Source organism: Scyliorhinus torazame, chromosome 8, assembly GCF_047496885.1.
Source record: "Scyliorhinus torazame isolate Kashiwa2021f chromosome 8, sScyTor2.1, whole genome shotgun sequence".
NCBI classification, from domain to species: Eukaryota; Metazoa; Chordata; class Chondrichthyes; order Carcharhiniformes; family Scyliorhinidae; genus Scyliorhinus; species Scyliorhinus torazame.
Window position 1 is genome coordinate 157229162 of NC_092714.1, and position 13730 is coordinate 157242891.

A 13730-nucleotide genomic window follows, 5' to 3' on the forward strand; every position below is an offset into this window, starting at 1 on the left:
CTTAATCTAACCAACACATCTTTTTTGGATGCTAAGGGGCAATTTAGCATGGCCAATCCACCTAACCTGCACATCTTTGGACTGTGGGAGGAAACTGGAACACCCAGAGGGAACCCATATAGATACGGGGAGTAAGCGCAAACTCCATACAGACAGTGACGCAAGGCTGGTATTGAACCCGAGACCCTGGCGCTGTGAGGCAACAGTACTAACCACTGTGCCACCGTGCTGCCTGATGACCTGCATCCTAGGGTCTTAAAGGAATTGGCTGGAAAGATGGTAGATGCATTGGTTATAATCTCCCAAAATTCCTTAGATTCTGGAATTGGATTGGAAAACTGAAAACATAACTTAATTCAAGAAAGCAGGGGAGAGAGAAACAGGGAAACTACTGGCCAGTCAGCCCTATACATCCGTCAGAGGGAATCTACGAGAATCCATTATTACGGGCGTTATCGCAGGATATTTAGAATGTCATAATTTGATCAGGTAGAGTCAACATGTGAAAGATAAAGACAATCTGTACTAATTTAGTACAGTTCTTCGAGGAAGGAATAAGCAAGGTGAAGAAAAGTAGATGTGGTGTACTTGAATTTCCAAGGATTTGATAAGGTGTCACATCAAAGGTTACTACACAAGGTAAGAGCATGTGGTGCTGGGAGGAACATATTGGGCAGGATTCTCCGAGCCCGCGCCGTGTCGGAGAATCGCCAGGGACATGGGAAATTCCCGCCACGCCGCTCCGACACTGGGACGCGATTCTCCGGCGACCAGAGAATCGACGCCAATCGCGCCCGCGCGGCCTCCTCAATGCCGGTTGGGGCCACTGAAAGGGGCCCCGTGGCAATTCTCTGCGGTCGACCGGCCGAACTCCCGCCGAGTTCCGGCGAGTCCTGCCGGCGTGGTTCCAACCTGGTACCACCAGGTGAGCCTGGACCCGCTGCCGTGGTGGACGTCTTGGTGCGGGAGGTGGGGGGATCTGACTCTGGGGGTGACCTCAACGGGGTCCAGGCCCGCGATCGGGGGCTTCCGATCGGCGGGCGCCCACGATCTGGAGGGGGCCTACCTCCTTCCGCGCGAGCCTGCTGTAGGTCTCTGACATGTTGCTCAGTGCTGGCGTGGAGATGATCACCACGCGCATGCGCGGACCCGCGCCGGCCGTGCAGGGCCGCCTTCCGGTGCCGGAGCAGCGCGCAGCACTCCGCCGCTGTGTTAGCCCCCTGAAGACCACTGAATTGCTGGGCCAGGAGGCCCGTTGGCGCCGGCGTACACCACTCCGGTATTTACATAGGCGTCAACACTTGGCAGGGATTTCGGAGAATCCCGGCCATTATCATGGAAAGAGGATTACTTAGCTAACAGGAAGCAGAGAGTCGGGATCAATGTGTCATTCTAAGGTTGGTAACATGTAGCTAGTCAAGTATCACAGGAATCAGTGCTGGGGCCTCAACTATTTACAAACTAGAGCAATGACCTGGATGAGGGGGTCGAATGTATGTTTACTAAATTTGCTGATGGCACCAAGATATATAGGAAAGTAAGTTGACAAGAGGAAGTACGGAGATATAGACAGGTTAAGCGATTGGCAGATGGAATATGTGAGAAAATGTGAACTTGTCCACTTTGGCAGGAAGATCTATAAATCAGTCTATTATTTAAATGGAGAGGGATTGCAGAACTCGCTGCTGCAGAGGGATCTGGGTGTCTGAGTTCATGAAACACCCACAGGTTAGTCCACAGGTCAAGCAAGTGATTAGGAAGGTAAATGGAATGTTGGTGTGTAGTGCGAGGGCAATAGAATATAAAAATAGGGACGTTTTACTCCAGTTGTACAGAGCCTTGGTGAGACCACATTGTATACTGTTTCTGTCTCCTTATTTGAAAAAGGATATAATTATATCATGGACAGTTCATATTCGACCCATTCAATATATTCAAGGCTGAGTTAGACACATTTCTGAGTGACAAGGGAGTCTCGGGTTACGGGGGGCAAGCCAGGGAAGCGGAACTGAGACAATAATCAGACCAGCCATGATCTTATCAAATGATGGAGTAGGCTGAAGGGGCCGAATGGCCTACTCCTACTCCTAAGTTCCATGATTTATGTTCTGAAAGATTGTGATTGGGGAGTACAATTCCTTTATATTCTAAAACATGTCAATACATTCAAGGTTACTGCTTTGTACAAGCCAGGTGGACAATTGCCATTTATCCAGAGTTTGCAGGTATCTGTTCCATACCTTCGTTTATTGGTAGCAGTGTAATAGCTATACTGAGCCGCCCACGACCTAGACTCACTAAGTGAGGTTTCTCCGACTGCATCTTCCAGCCTTTTCCAATATCAATGATATCCAATGATGCGTTCTGTAAATAAACCCAAATTCAACATCACTTCCAATAAATGTCTACATTTATATAGTGTTTTTCCCCAACTCAGGACACCCCGAGGCTTTATACCCAATAAAGTACCTTTGAAATGGCACATGTAGAGAAAATGACGCTGATTGGTTGAGTCAACTTGCCTGTTGGCTTAAATCTGAAATGAAATACTAATATCAGTAATGGTGACCATGAATCCACCAAACAGTCATAAATACCCAGCTTTTTAAAACCTGTTCTTTCATGGGATGTGTCGCTGACTATAATTAGCCAGGCCTTTTCAGAGGGCAGTAAACAGTCAACCACTGTGGGGCTGGAGTCATGTGTACGCCAGATCAGGTATGGACGGCAGATTTCCTTCCCTAAAGTGAACTAGATGGGGTTTTAATGACAATCTGGTAGTTTAACCGTTACTGAGATTAGCTTTTATATTCCAGATTTATTGAATTTAAATTCCACCAGCTGCCGTGGTGGGATTTGAACCCAGGTACCCAGACCAGCAGTCTGTGCCTCTGGATTACAAATCCAGTCACATCACCACAACTCCACCATCTTGACTCTGGGAGTAATAGGATAATAAGCACGAAAAACCAAATATTTTCATGTGATCTGACATCGACAGATAGGTCACACAGCAAGAAAGAAATATCTCCCATCCCCGGCTCCCTTTCGCCTGAATTTCTGGTTACTCTTCATTATTCCTGGCCACAGTGGACCTTGATTTCAGAAACATCATAATAATAATCTTTATTATTGTCGTAAGTAGGCTTACATTAACACTGCAATGAAGTTACTGTGAAAAGCCCCTAGTCGCCATATTCCGGCGCCTGTTCGGGCACACAGAGGGAGAATTCAGAATATCCAAATTACCTAACAAGCACTTCTCTCGGAACCTGTGGGAGGAAACCGGAGCACCCAGAGGAAACCCACACAGACACGGGGAGAACGTACAGACTCCGCAGACAGTGACCCAAGCTGGGAATCGAACCTGGGACCCTGGCGCTGTGAAGCAACAGTGCTAACCACTGTGCTAGTTGTGGGTTCCTCACTCCATCACTTAAAGTGTAACCTGCATGTTTAGTGAAGTTACAAAATGACAGATGGTTACAGTTCAGGAGGAGGCCATTTGGTCCACTGGGTCTTGACCAGCTCTCTTTTAGAGCAATCCAGCACATTCCAATCACCCACACTTTTTATTAATTCATAGAATCCCTCCAGTGCAGGAGGTGGTCATTTGGCCCATCGAGTCTGCACCGACCCTCTGAAAGAGCACCCTACCTATGCCCACACCACAGCCCTATACCCACCTATCCTTTGGACACTAAGGGGCAATTTCGTAGGTAATTTGGACATTCTGAATTCTCCCTCTGAGTACCCGAACAGGCACCGGAGTGTGTGACTAGGGGATTTTCACAGTAACTTCATTGCAGTGTTAATGTAAGCCTACTTGTGACAATAAAGATTTATTAATTTAGCATGGCCAATCCACCTAACCTGCACATCTTGGACTGTAGGAGGAAACCATAGCATCCGGAGGAAACCCACGCAGACACGGGAAGACAGTGCAAACTCCACATATATAGTCACACAAGGCTGCAATTGAACCTGGATCCCTGGCGCTGGGAGGCAGCAGTGCTAACCACTGTGCCACCGTGCCACCCACTCTTCTACTCTATCCAGACCCCTATCAAGTTTCTTCCTTCACCGTCTCGTCTCCAAGGAGAACAGTCCCAGCTTCTCCAATCAATTCCCATAACTGAACTGTCTCATCCTCAGAGCCATTCTTGTTAATCTTTTCTGCATCCTCTGCCTTCATAACGTTCCAAAACTGAGGTGGCCTAAATGAGGCACAATTCTCCAGGATAAAATAAACCAATATTTTAAACAGGAAACTTTCAGCCATAGCTCAACACAAGGCTTTCCAATATACTTAGTGAGGGAAACGGTCAGAGCCAATCATTGGTGAATGTTACTTTGTCTTATCATTTCCTTTCATTGTGCAGCCGGTGAACTGCAGAATTCGCAATAGGAGACACTCACTTTCAGTATTTCCGGATCATTCTTTGATGCCTTCTTTTCCTCCAATTCATTTTTGGTTTCAGACTTTCCCATCTCCTGTATGTTTACAAAACAATGGGAATTGAAGGTTTAGTTAAACAGAAAGTCTAAGAATCAGAGAATTATACTCAACAGGATGTTGCTGGCATGTTGAAAGAGCTTTCCAATTAGTACCCCTCTCCTATTTTTAGCCCAGCAAGATTATTTTCCTTCTTAAGTAAATCTCCAATTTCCTTTCGAAAGTTACGATTGAATGTTTTTAATGTCCTATCAGCTGATAATTCCAATAATTGTATGTTGAGGAAAAAAAAATGCGAAGCTAAGTTGTACCTTAAAACAGATTTTTTTCCAAGACAGCAAAGTCACAGTGTTGTCTGTAAATTATCAGACACTTCAACCAGTTCATTCGCAAAACGTTTTACCCAGGTGCCTTTACATATGAGTCGAACTAAGGACAAAGTAGGTTCATCATTTAACCCAATTTTATTCACAGTTCTCTCATTTACACAAAATGTGACTCAGACTCACAGCTAAGCTCTAGGTTTTACTCGCATATAGTGAAGGGGGTTGGCCAGGCTATGATCACTCAATGTGGATATCTTCTCTGGGCTTCTGAACCCAGGCTCTCTTCTTCTTATGATGGTTGTGCCATGGGGGACTTCCAGGTTATTGCTCCAGATCTGTTTTGATATTCCTTCTTTTATACTGGTTCTGCCAGTACTGAGTAATAGCTATACGCCCACAGCTGGCCTGAGTTATACTGAAACGAAAGAGAAAATGCTGGAAAATCTCAGCCGGTCTGGCAGCATCTGTAGGGAGTGAAAAGGGCCCGGATAGGTCTGGAACAAGGAATGTTCCACATACCCCATAAAAAAGCAAGCATAACTCGGACCCAATCGGGTACCCATTGCTACACCTTTGATTTGGAGAAAGTGAGATGAGTTAAAGGAGAAGTTGTTGAGAGATAGAACGAGTTCAGCCAGGCAGAGGAGAGTGGTGGTGGATGGGAATTGTCCGGGTCTCTTTTCGAGAAAGAAGCGAAGAGCTCTCAGGCCATCCTGGTGTGGGATGGAGGTGTAGTCAGATTGCACATCCCTGGTGAATAGAATGCGGTTAGGGCCCGTGAACTGGAAGCTGTAAATATGACGCAGTGCATCAGAGGAATCCCGGATGTAGGTGGGGAGGGAATGGACCAGAGGAGTGAGGATGGAGTCAAGATAAGAGGAAATAAGTTTGGTGGGGCAGGAGCATGTTGAAACAATAGGTCTGCCGGGACAGTCCTTTTTGTGGATTTTAGGAAGTAGGTAAAAGCGGGCTGTCCGGGGTTGGGAGACTATGAGGTTGGAAGCTGTGGAGGGGAAGGCATCCGGAGGAAATGAGGTCGCTAACGGTGATGGAGATAATGGCTTGATGTTCAGTGGTCTGGTCATGGTCCAGGGGGAGGGAAGAGGAAGTATCTGAGAGTTGGCGCTCAGCCTCTGCGAGGTAGAGGTCAGTGCGCCAGATAACAACAGCACCCCCTTTGTCGGCAGGTTTGATGACAAAGTCGAGGTTAGACCTGACGGAGTGAAGAGTAGAAAGTTCGGAAGGAGAGAGGTTGGAATGGATGAGGGGGGCAGAAAAATTAAGACGGCCAATGTCCCGTTGACAGTTCTCAATGAAAAGATCAAGGGCAGGTAATTGTCCCAGTGGAGGGGTCCACTTGGAGGCAGAATGTTGGAGGCACATGAAAGGATCAGTGGAACGGGGGGAGGATTCTTGCCCAAAGAAGTGGGCACGGAGACGAAGGCGACGAAAGAAGAGTTCAACATCATGTCGGGCTTTGACAAAGAATCATCGGACTCGAAGCGTTCTTTTCTCTCCCTACAGATGCTGCCAGGCCTGCTGAGATTTTCTAGCAACTTCTCTTTCGTTTCAGATTCCAGCATCCGCAGTAATTTGCTTGTATCCTGAGTTATACTGTCCCATCCTGACTTAAACTCGTTGATGGGAATAAACAGGATACTCCTGTTCAGACAGAGTGATTCGATCAAGATCCACTGTCCTCTGAAACACTCTGGTCTGACCAGCTATTAGTGCATTATGGAGCCTGATCACCTCTTTGTTTGTCCAGTATGGGCACCACGGTAGAACAAGTGGCTAGCACTGTGGCTTCACAGCACCAGGGTCTCAGGTTCGATACCCCGCTGGGTCACTGTCTGTGCGGAGTCTGCACGCTCTCCCCGTGTCTGTGTGGGTTTCCTCCGGGTGCTCTAGTTTCCTCCCTCAGTCCAAAGATGTGCAGGTTAGGTGGATTGGCCATGCTAAATTGCCCTTAGTGTCCAAAAAGGTTAGATGGAGTTACTGGGTTATGGGGATAGGGTGGAAGTGAGGGCTTAAGTGAGTCGGTGCAGACTCGATGGGCCGAATGGCCTCCTTCTGCACTGTATGTTCTATGTCCTGCTACAAAGTTGATGATCTGTATCTGGAAGTTAGTTACATATTCATAGCCTGGTCTTGTTCTTTTGCGTAAATATGAGTGGGTAATCACAAAGTCCAGATAATAATAACGAGTTTATATGTTCAGTTGAGTGCTCTTGTAGACGGCCAGTATCGATTCCAGTCAGGGCACCATGTGGCAGTTTCTGTTCCTGGCGTGTCTTGTCAGTTTGTTCCCAGGACCACAACAGACTGTCCCGATTCCTCAGAGTGAACTGATTGGTAAACTCTAACAATGATTTTTAGAATCTTTTAAAAATAGAATTACATATTCCCCATATTTCCCCGCCTGGGGACAGTTGTGCTGAATTATCTAATTGCCCGTTGACACGCTGACATAGTGCAATAGTCACTGGTGGCTTCCTCCTGTGACCTAGTGGTCATTGAACTGGAAAACCACAAACCAAGAGCAAGGCCCTGGTGTCCGGGGCTCAAATGCTACCACACTAGATGGTAAAATTGTCCTGTGGCAGGCATGACTGAGCTGAAACATTAGGGTGTTGCAGATTGCACTCCCCTCTCAATTAGAGGGGCTGTTTAGCACAGGGCTAAATCGCTGGCTTTGAAAGCAAACCAAGGCAGGCCAGCAGCACGGTTCGATTCCCGTAACAGCCTCCCCGAGCAGGCGCCGGAATGTGGCGACGAGGGGCTTTTCACAGTAACTTCATTTGAAGCCTACTTGTGACAATAAGCGATTTTCATTTCATTTCATTTTCATTTTTCATTTCATTTCATTAATTAAAAATCTTCTGTTGTAGTTTTGTTTGCACTTCAGCTCCACGCGCCTCCTGATCTATGGGCCCCACGTGTGGAGGGGAATGGGGAAGGACCTCCTCATGAACTTGCTCCTGGGCCTGACCAAACACACCATCACACCGTAGGTCCAGGCAGCGGGTGGCCAAGGGGGTCGTCTGACCTGACTGTAATCCCCTCTACGGCAGCTAAATCTGCGGCCAGGTGTCCGTGGAGAGGGAGCACGCAGAGTCCACCAGCACCGGCGAGGTCTTCCGTGTCTGATGGGCACCACGGGGCCTAGCGTGCATTATCGACCCTGGTAATCATATTTTAATTTCATTTTTTGTAGTTTCATTTGTGATTTGTTTTTGGTTAAGGCAGTATCCCTTTAAGGGGCTGCCCTTTTGCAATAATCTTTATTGTCACAAGTAGGCTTATATTAACACTGCAATTAAGTTACTGTGAAAAGCCCCTAGTCACCACATTCCGGCACCTGTTCGGGTACACAGAGGGAGAATTCTGAATGTCCAATTCAGCTTACAGCACGTCCTTCGGGACTTGTGGGAGGAAACCGGAGCACCGGGAGGAAACCCACACAGACACAGGGAGAACGTGCAGACTCTACACAGACAGTGGCCCAAGCCGGGAATCGAACCCGGGACCCTGGCGCTGTGAAGCAACAGTGAAGCACTGTGCTACTGTGCCGCCCAGATTTGTCCCTCAGACTATTTTAGTCTATTTGGTTACTTAATCTACATCAAAGTAGGGTATTGTCATTGGTCGAGGAATTCAGAAACCCAGGGTAATGCTCTGTGGATCCACATCTGAATCCCACCACAGCAGATGGTGAAATTCGCCAGCCTCTGGCTGAGATTAACAGTAACTGTGTTTATTATGATGTGCCACTGCTCAAATGGCTTTATGGTCTGCCTTCCTCGCTTCATAACCTCCTTGAGCCTTCTCAGCCTCCTAGACTATTGTTCTCCTTGAATTCCTGATTTCCCATTGCTCCATGATCAGCACCCAAGCTTTCAGCCATTTAGACCACAAGCCGTGTGGTCTGTGGGCCCGCTGGGCCCCAAGCTTGAGTGCTCCTTAAATGTCTCTGCCCCCCTTCACCTCTCTCACTTTTTAAGGCTCTCTTTACAACCTACCTCTTCGACCATGTCTTGGCTCCACATGTCCTATCAACTCATTCTTTGGTGATAATTAATTTTTATTATGACCTAGGAAGGGCCATGGTGCTATATATATATATATTTAATAATTTACAGAACCCAATTCCTTTTTGGCAATTAAGGGGCAATTTAGTACAGCCAATCCACCTACCCTGCACATCTTTGGGTTGTGGGGGTGAGACCCACGCAGACAAGGGGCGAATGTGTAAACTCCACATGGACAATGGCCTGAGGCCGGGATCGATCCCGGGTCCTCGGGGCCATGAGGCACCAGTGCTAACCACTGCACCACTGTGCTGCCTTTCCATAGTTCTATATAAATGCAAGTTGTTGTTGATTTGAACGACCAACCATTGATATTTAAACACATTGAATTGGAGCAACATAAACAATCGCTTGTGCAAACCATTAAGGATCTTCACTCTCAAGCTTTTGAAACTCGCCTTCTGCCTATATGGGCCCTTGGGAAACGCTTCAATGTTAACTGATCTTGCAGACTTTACCTTTACATTGATCTGCAGTTAAGTCATTTAGCACCCTGTGTAAACTGATGCATTGCTGGCCGGGTCATCATATTCACATATGTTGTAAATCACTTCAAGAAATGAGGCTGTTCCTTGGCAATTGCAACCGAGCTGGCTGAGGGACCATCCTGATCCCACATATCCCAGCCACTGGAATTCTGCCAGTCAAACTTGGCCTCTCACTGGAATGTGCTCCGACAAAACCATGACACAATAGCAAACAGCTCTCATCAGAAATCACACAATGTGGGGCAGGGATTTTCACAAGTTCAGCTGACCATAACCGGATAGTGACAGAGGAATATTGACCCTCAAACTTCACATTTTAAATTCCAGGGTAGGGGTGAGGTTACTATCTCAGCGAATGTTGTCAGTCTCTATGGGAATCTATTTATCTGGGAGCAGCATGTATCCTCTGGTATGTAGCTCGCTGATACTCACTGTCCAGGCAACATTCTTGTCAGATGTCCAGGCAATGTTATTGTCAGAACTATCAGAAGGTGATGGGAAATGACGAAAAACATCACACTTCCTTTAGCATCGATTCACATACCCAGAGATGTTTGCAATCTCGTGATTATTCAATGTAATTCAACAAAGAACAAAGAACAAAGAAATGTACAGCACAGGAACAGGCCCTTCGGCCCTCCAAGCCCGTGCCGACCATACTGCCCGACTAAACTACAATCTTCTACACTTCCTGGGTCTATATCCTTCTATTCCCATCCTATTCATATATTTGTCAAGATGCCCCTTAAATGTCCCTATCGTCCCTGCCTCCACTACCTCCTCCGGTAGTGAGTTCCAGGCACCCACTACCCTCTGCGTAAAAAACTTGCCTCGTACATCTACTCTAAACTTTGCCCCTCTCACCTTAAACCTATGCCCCCTAGTAATTGACCCCTCTACCCTGGGGAAAAGCCTCTGACTATCCACTCTGTCTATGCCCCTCATAATTTTGTATACCTCTATCAGGTCGCCCCTCAACCTCCTTCGTTCCAGTGAGAACAAACCGAGTTTATTCAATCGCTCCTCATAGCTTATGCCCTCCATACCAGGCAACATTCTGGTAAATCTCTTCTGCACCCTCTCTAAAGCCTCCACATCCTTCTGGTAGTTCTAATTCCAACGCTCCAATCTCATTCCATAGCCCAGTATCAATCCCAGCCAAATCCTACTGCCCCACTCTCTCCCCATAGCCCTGTATCAATCCTAAACTAATCCCACTGCCCCACTCTCTCCCCATAGCCCTGTATCAATCCTAAACTAATCCCACTGCCCCACTCCCTCCCCATAGCCCTGTATCAATCCCAAACTAATCCCACTGCTCCACTCTCTCCCCATAGCCCTGTATCAACCCCAAACTAATCCCACTGCCCCACTCTCTCCCCATAGCCCTGTATCAATCCTAAACTAATCCCCCTGCCTCACACTCCCCATAGTCCTGTATCAATCCTAACCCACTGCCCCACTCTCTCCCCATAGCCCTGTATCAATCCTAAACTAACCCCTCTGCCTCACTCTCTCCCCATAGCCATGTATCAATCCCAAACTAACCCCTCTGCCTCACTCTCTTCCCATAGCCCTGAATCAATCCCAAACTAATCCTACTCTCTCCCCATAGCCCTGTAACAATCCTAAATTAATCCCACTGCCCAACTCTCTCCCCATAGTCCTGTATCAATCCCAAACTAATCCCACTGCCCCAGTCCCCTTAGCCCTGTATCTTCCTCTGATTCAAATACTTATCTAATGTTCCTTTCGAAGATGTGAAGCTCTCTGCCTGAACCACCCTGAACTACAACATCTCATGTTCAAACAACCCTTTGTGCAAATACATTTCTGCTAAACCCTCTCCTCACTCTCTCAATGTTAAATTGAAGAACCATGACTTACTGGAGGAAACTAGAGAAATCCTCATTCCCTGTTCACTTGATCATAATTTAAAAACCTCAAATAAATCTCCTCTGATCTGTAGATAAGAGTGTGGCACAAGCAGGGTTAATGTAGGACATAGCCTACTTAATGAGTTAAGAAGACACATGACCCTCGGGTTAGGTCAATGTGGTGCTGAGCAGAGAGACCTGTATAGACCTAGACTCCATGCCTGTATTCTGTGTACATATATATACAGTTGCAAGTTGCTGATGAAGACTTGCTGTTAACATACAGAAAACTGTAATATCCTGCGCGGGGCCTATGGGGTGGGAATGCTCGTCTTCCGCGTGCTCCTTGCGGAGTACGAGCACCCCCGCTCGGGGCGGGGTATCGCAGCTCCCCAGTGAGTCAACGACCAGAGAAGTACCCAGTAGGTTTGTAACTAAAACTGTTCTTATTTTTATTCGGTTTCGACTCCCGCATCCTTATTAAAAGACATCCTGAACAGACACGTTCTGTAATCAACACGTTCTGTAATGATCAAGTAAAAATAGCCCCAGTTTCTCCAATCACTTATCATAACTAGAGTTTCTCATTCTTTCATCACGTTGGTTAATCTATACCTTCACTCTCCATCATTTTTAATAACATTTCTATAAAGGGAATCCAAATGCGCTAAGTTGTGGCCACACCTGCACATCCATTGTCTTTGTCTCGAAGCTTTGTCCGTTCAGCTCCACTGGGCCTGTGATACTTAGTGGGCAAACAGAGCTCTCTTTATTTCAGGCACTCACAAACTCCACTGCCTGTTGGCAAACAGAGATTGGGAACATTCAGTTTGAACAATGTATTTCTTACAGATGGCAAGTTAGAAACAGAGACAAAACATCTTGCAGAAAGGGCTTCGAGAACAGTGAAGAGAACTTGGCCAAGGTTTGCTGTTTCTGCCCTCTCTTGACTGCTCAAGATTTCCAGTCTCCACTGGATTGAAAATGGCGGGCAAGTACTGGATAGTCCCCATGTGTAGGTTTGAACCTTTTGTTTACTTAACTTCAGTTTGAGTATTGGGAAGAACGCTTGGCCCAGTGGTGTCACTCAGTCTCACCTCAGTCCGTCTGTGCGTTGAAGTCCCTCTCTAGAGACTTGGGTACATGATTCAGGCTGATGTGACAGTGCAGTACCAATGGAATGCTGCACTGCAAGCGGTACCATTTCTTAGATAAGGCATTACCTAAGGATCCCTCTGCCCTCACAGGTCAACTCTGTAATGACACAGTTTGAAGAAAAGCAGGGGAGTTTACCCTTCCATCCTGGCAGATATTTATCTCTCAGCCCGGATCACAAACAATTCTGTGAATAAGGTGGCTGAAAGTTACCAACATTGAATACACTTCCAAAGTGTTTCACAGAGTGCAGGAACATAAGAATTAGGAGCAGAAGTAGGCAATTCAGCCCCTTGATCCTGCTCCACCTTTCAATCAGATCATGGCTGATCTCTTCCTGGTCCCAAACCCACCTCCCTCCCTGTTCCCCGTATCCCTTCAACCCATTTTATCAGAAATATATCTATCTCCCGTTTGAAACCGTTTAATGACTCAGACTCCACCGCACTATGGGACAGCGAGTTCCATAAATTCACCACCTTCTGTGCTGCCTACGGCTCTGAGGACCCGGGTTCGAATCCCGGCCCTGGGTCACTGTCTGTGTGGAGTTTGCCCATTCTCCCCGTGTCTGCGTGGGTTTCACCCCCACAACCCAAAGATGTGCAGGTTAGGTAGATTAGCCATGCTAAATTGCCCCTTAATTGGAAAAAATAAAATAAAATAATTGAGTACTCTAAGTCGATAAAAAGATTCACCACCCTCTGCGAGAAGTAGTTCCTCCTCATCTCTGTTCTCAATCTACCACCTCTCAACCTAGATCCGTGACCTCTCATTCTAGATTTCCTCACAAGGGGGAACATTTGGACTACGTTTACTTGAGTATTTTATACAGCTTCATCAGATCCCTTCTCATTCTTCGAAACTCCAGCTGGTATAAGACCAAAATGTTTAATCCCTCCTCATATCTCTCCATAACAGGTAAGCTCTTTCTTTCGTTTTCTTTCTTTTATGTAGAGGGAATGGCAGGGAAGGTAGTGCAATGTTCCTCCTGCAGAATGTTTGAGGTGAGGGACGCCGACAGTGTCCCTGCTGATTTCATCTGTGGGAAGTGCACCCATCTCCAGCTCCTCAGAAACCATGTGAGGGAACTGGAGCTGGAGCTGGATGAACTTCGGATCATTCGGGAGGCAGAGGTGGTCATAGATAGAAGCTTCAGGGATGTAGTTACTCCGAAGAATAAAGATAGGTGGGTGATGGTGAGGGGCTGGGAGGAAGCAGTCAGTACAGGGATCCCCTGTGGCCATTCCCCTTAGTAACAAGTATACTGCTTTGGATACTGTTGGGGGGGGGAAACTTACCAGGGGGAAGCCATGGGGTGCAGGTCTCTGACACATACA

The 13730-nt window shown here is 46.9% G+C and overlaps 1 protein-coding gene across 3 annotated transcripts in view; it reads right to left on the bottom strand.

Annotated features, from left to right (window-relative positions):
• Positions 1-13730, bottom strand: part of phldb2b (pleckstrin homology-like domain, family B, member 2b) — a 517142-nt gene that overhangs the window by 392743 nt on the left and 110669 nt on the right. For all 3 annotated transcript variants that reach the window (XM_072514438.1, XM_072514437.1, XM_072514436.1), the window contains 3 exons: positions 11923-12036; positions 4420-4494; positions 2241-2364 (listed from right to left, as the gene is read on the bottom strand). In XM_072514438.1, the coding sequence (XP_072370539.1) occupies positions 2241-2364; positions 4420-4494; positions 11923-11934 (211 nt within the window). In that variant the 5' untranslated portion in view covers positions 11935-12036. The remainder of the gene's footprint in view (positions 1-2240; positions 2365-4419; positions 4495-11922; positions 12037-13730) is intronic.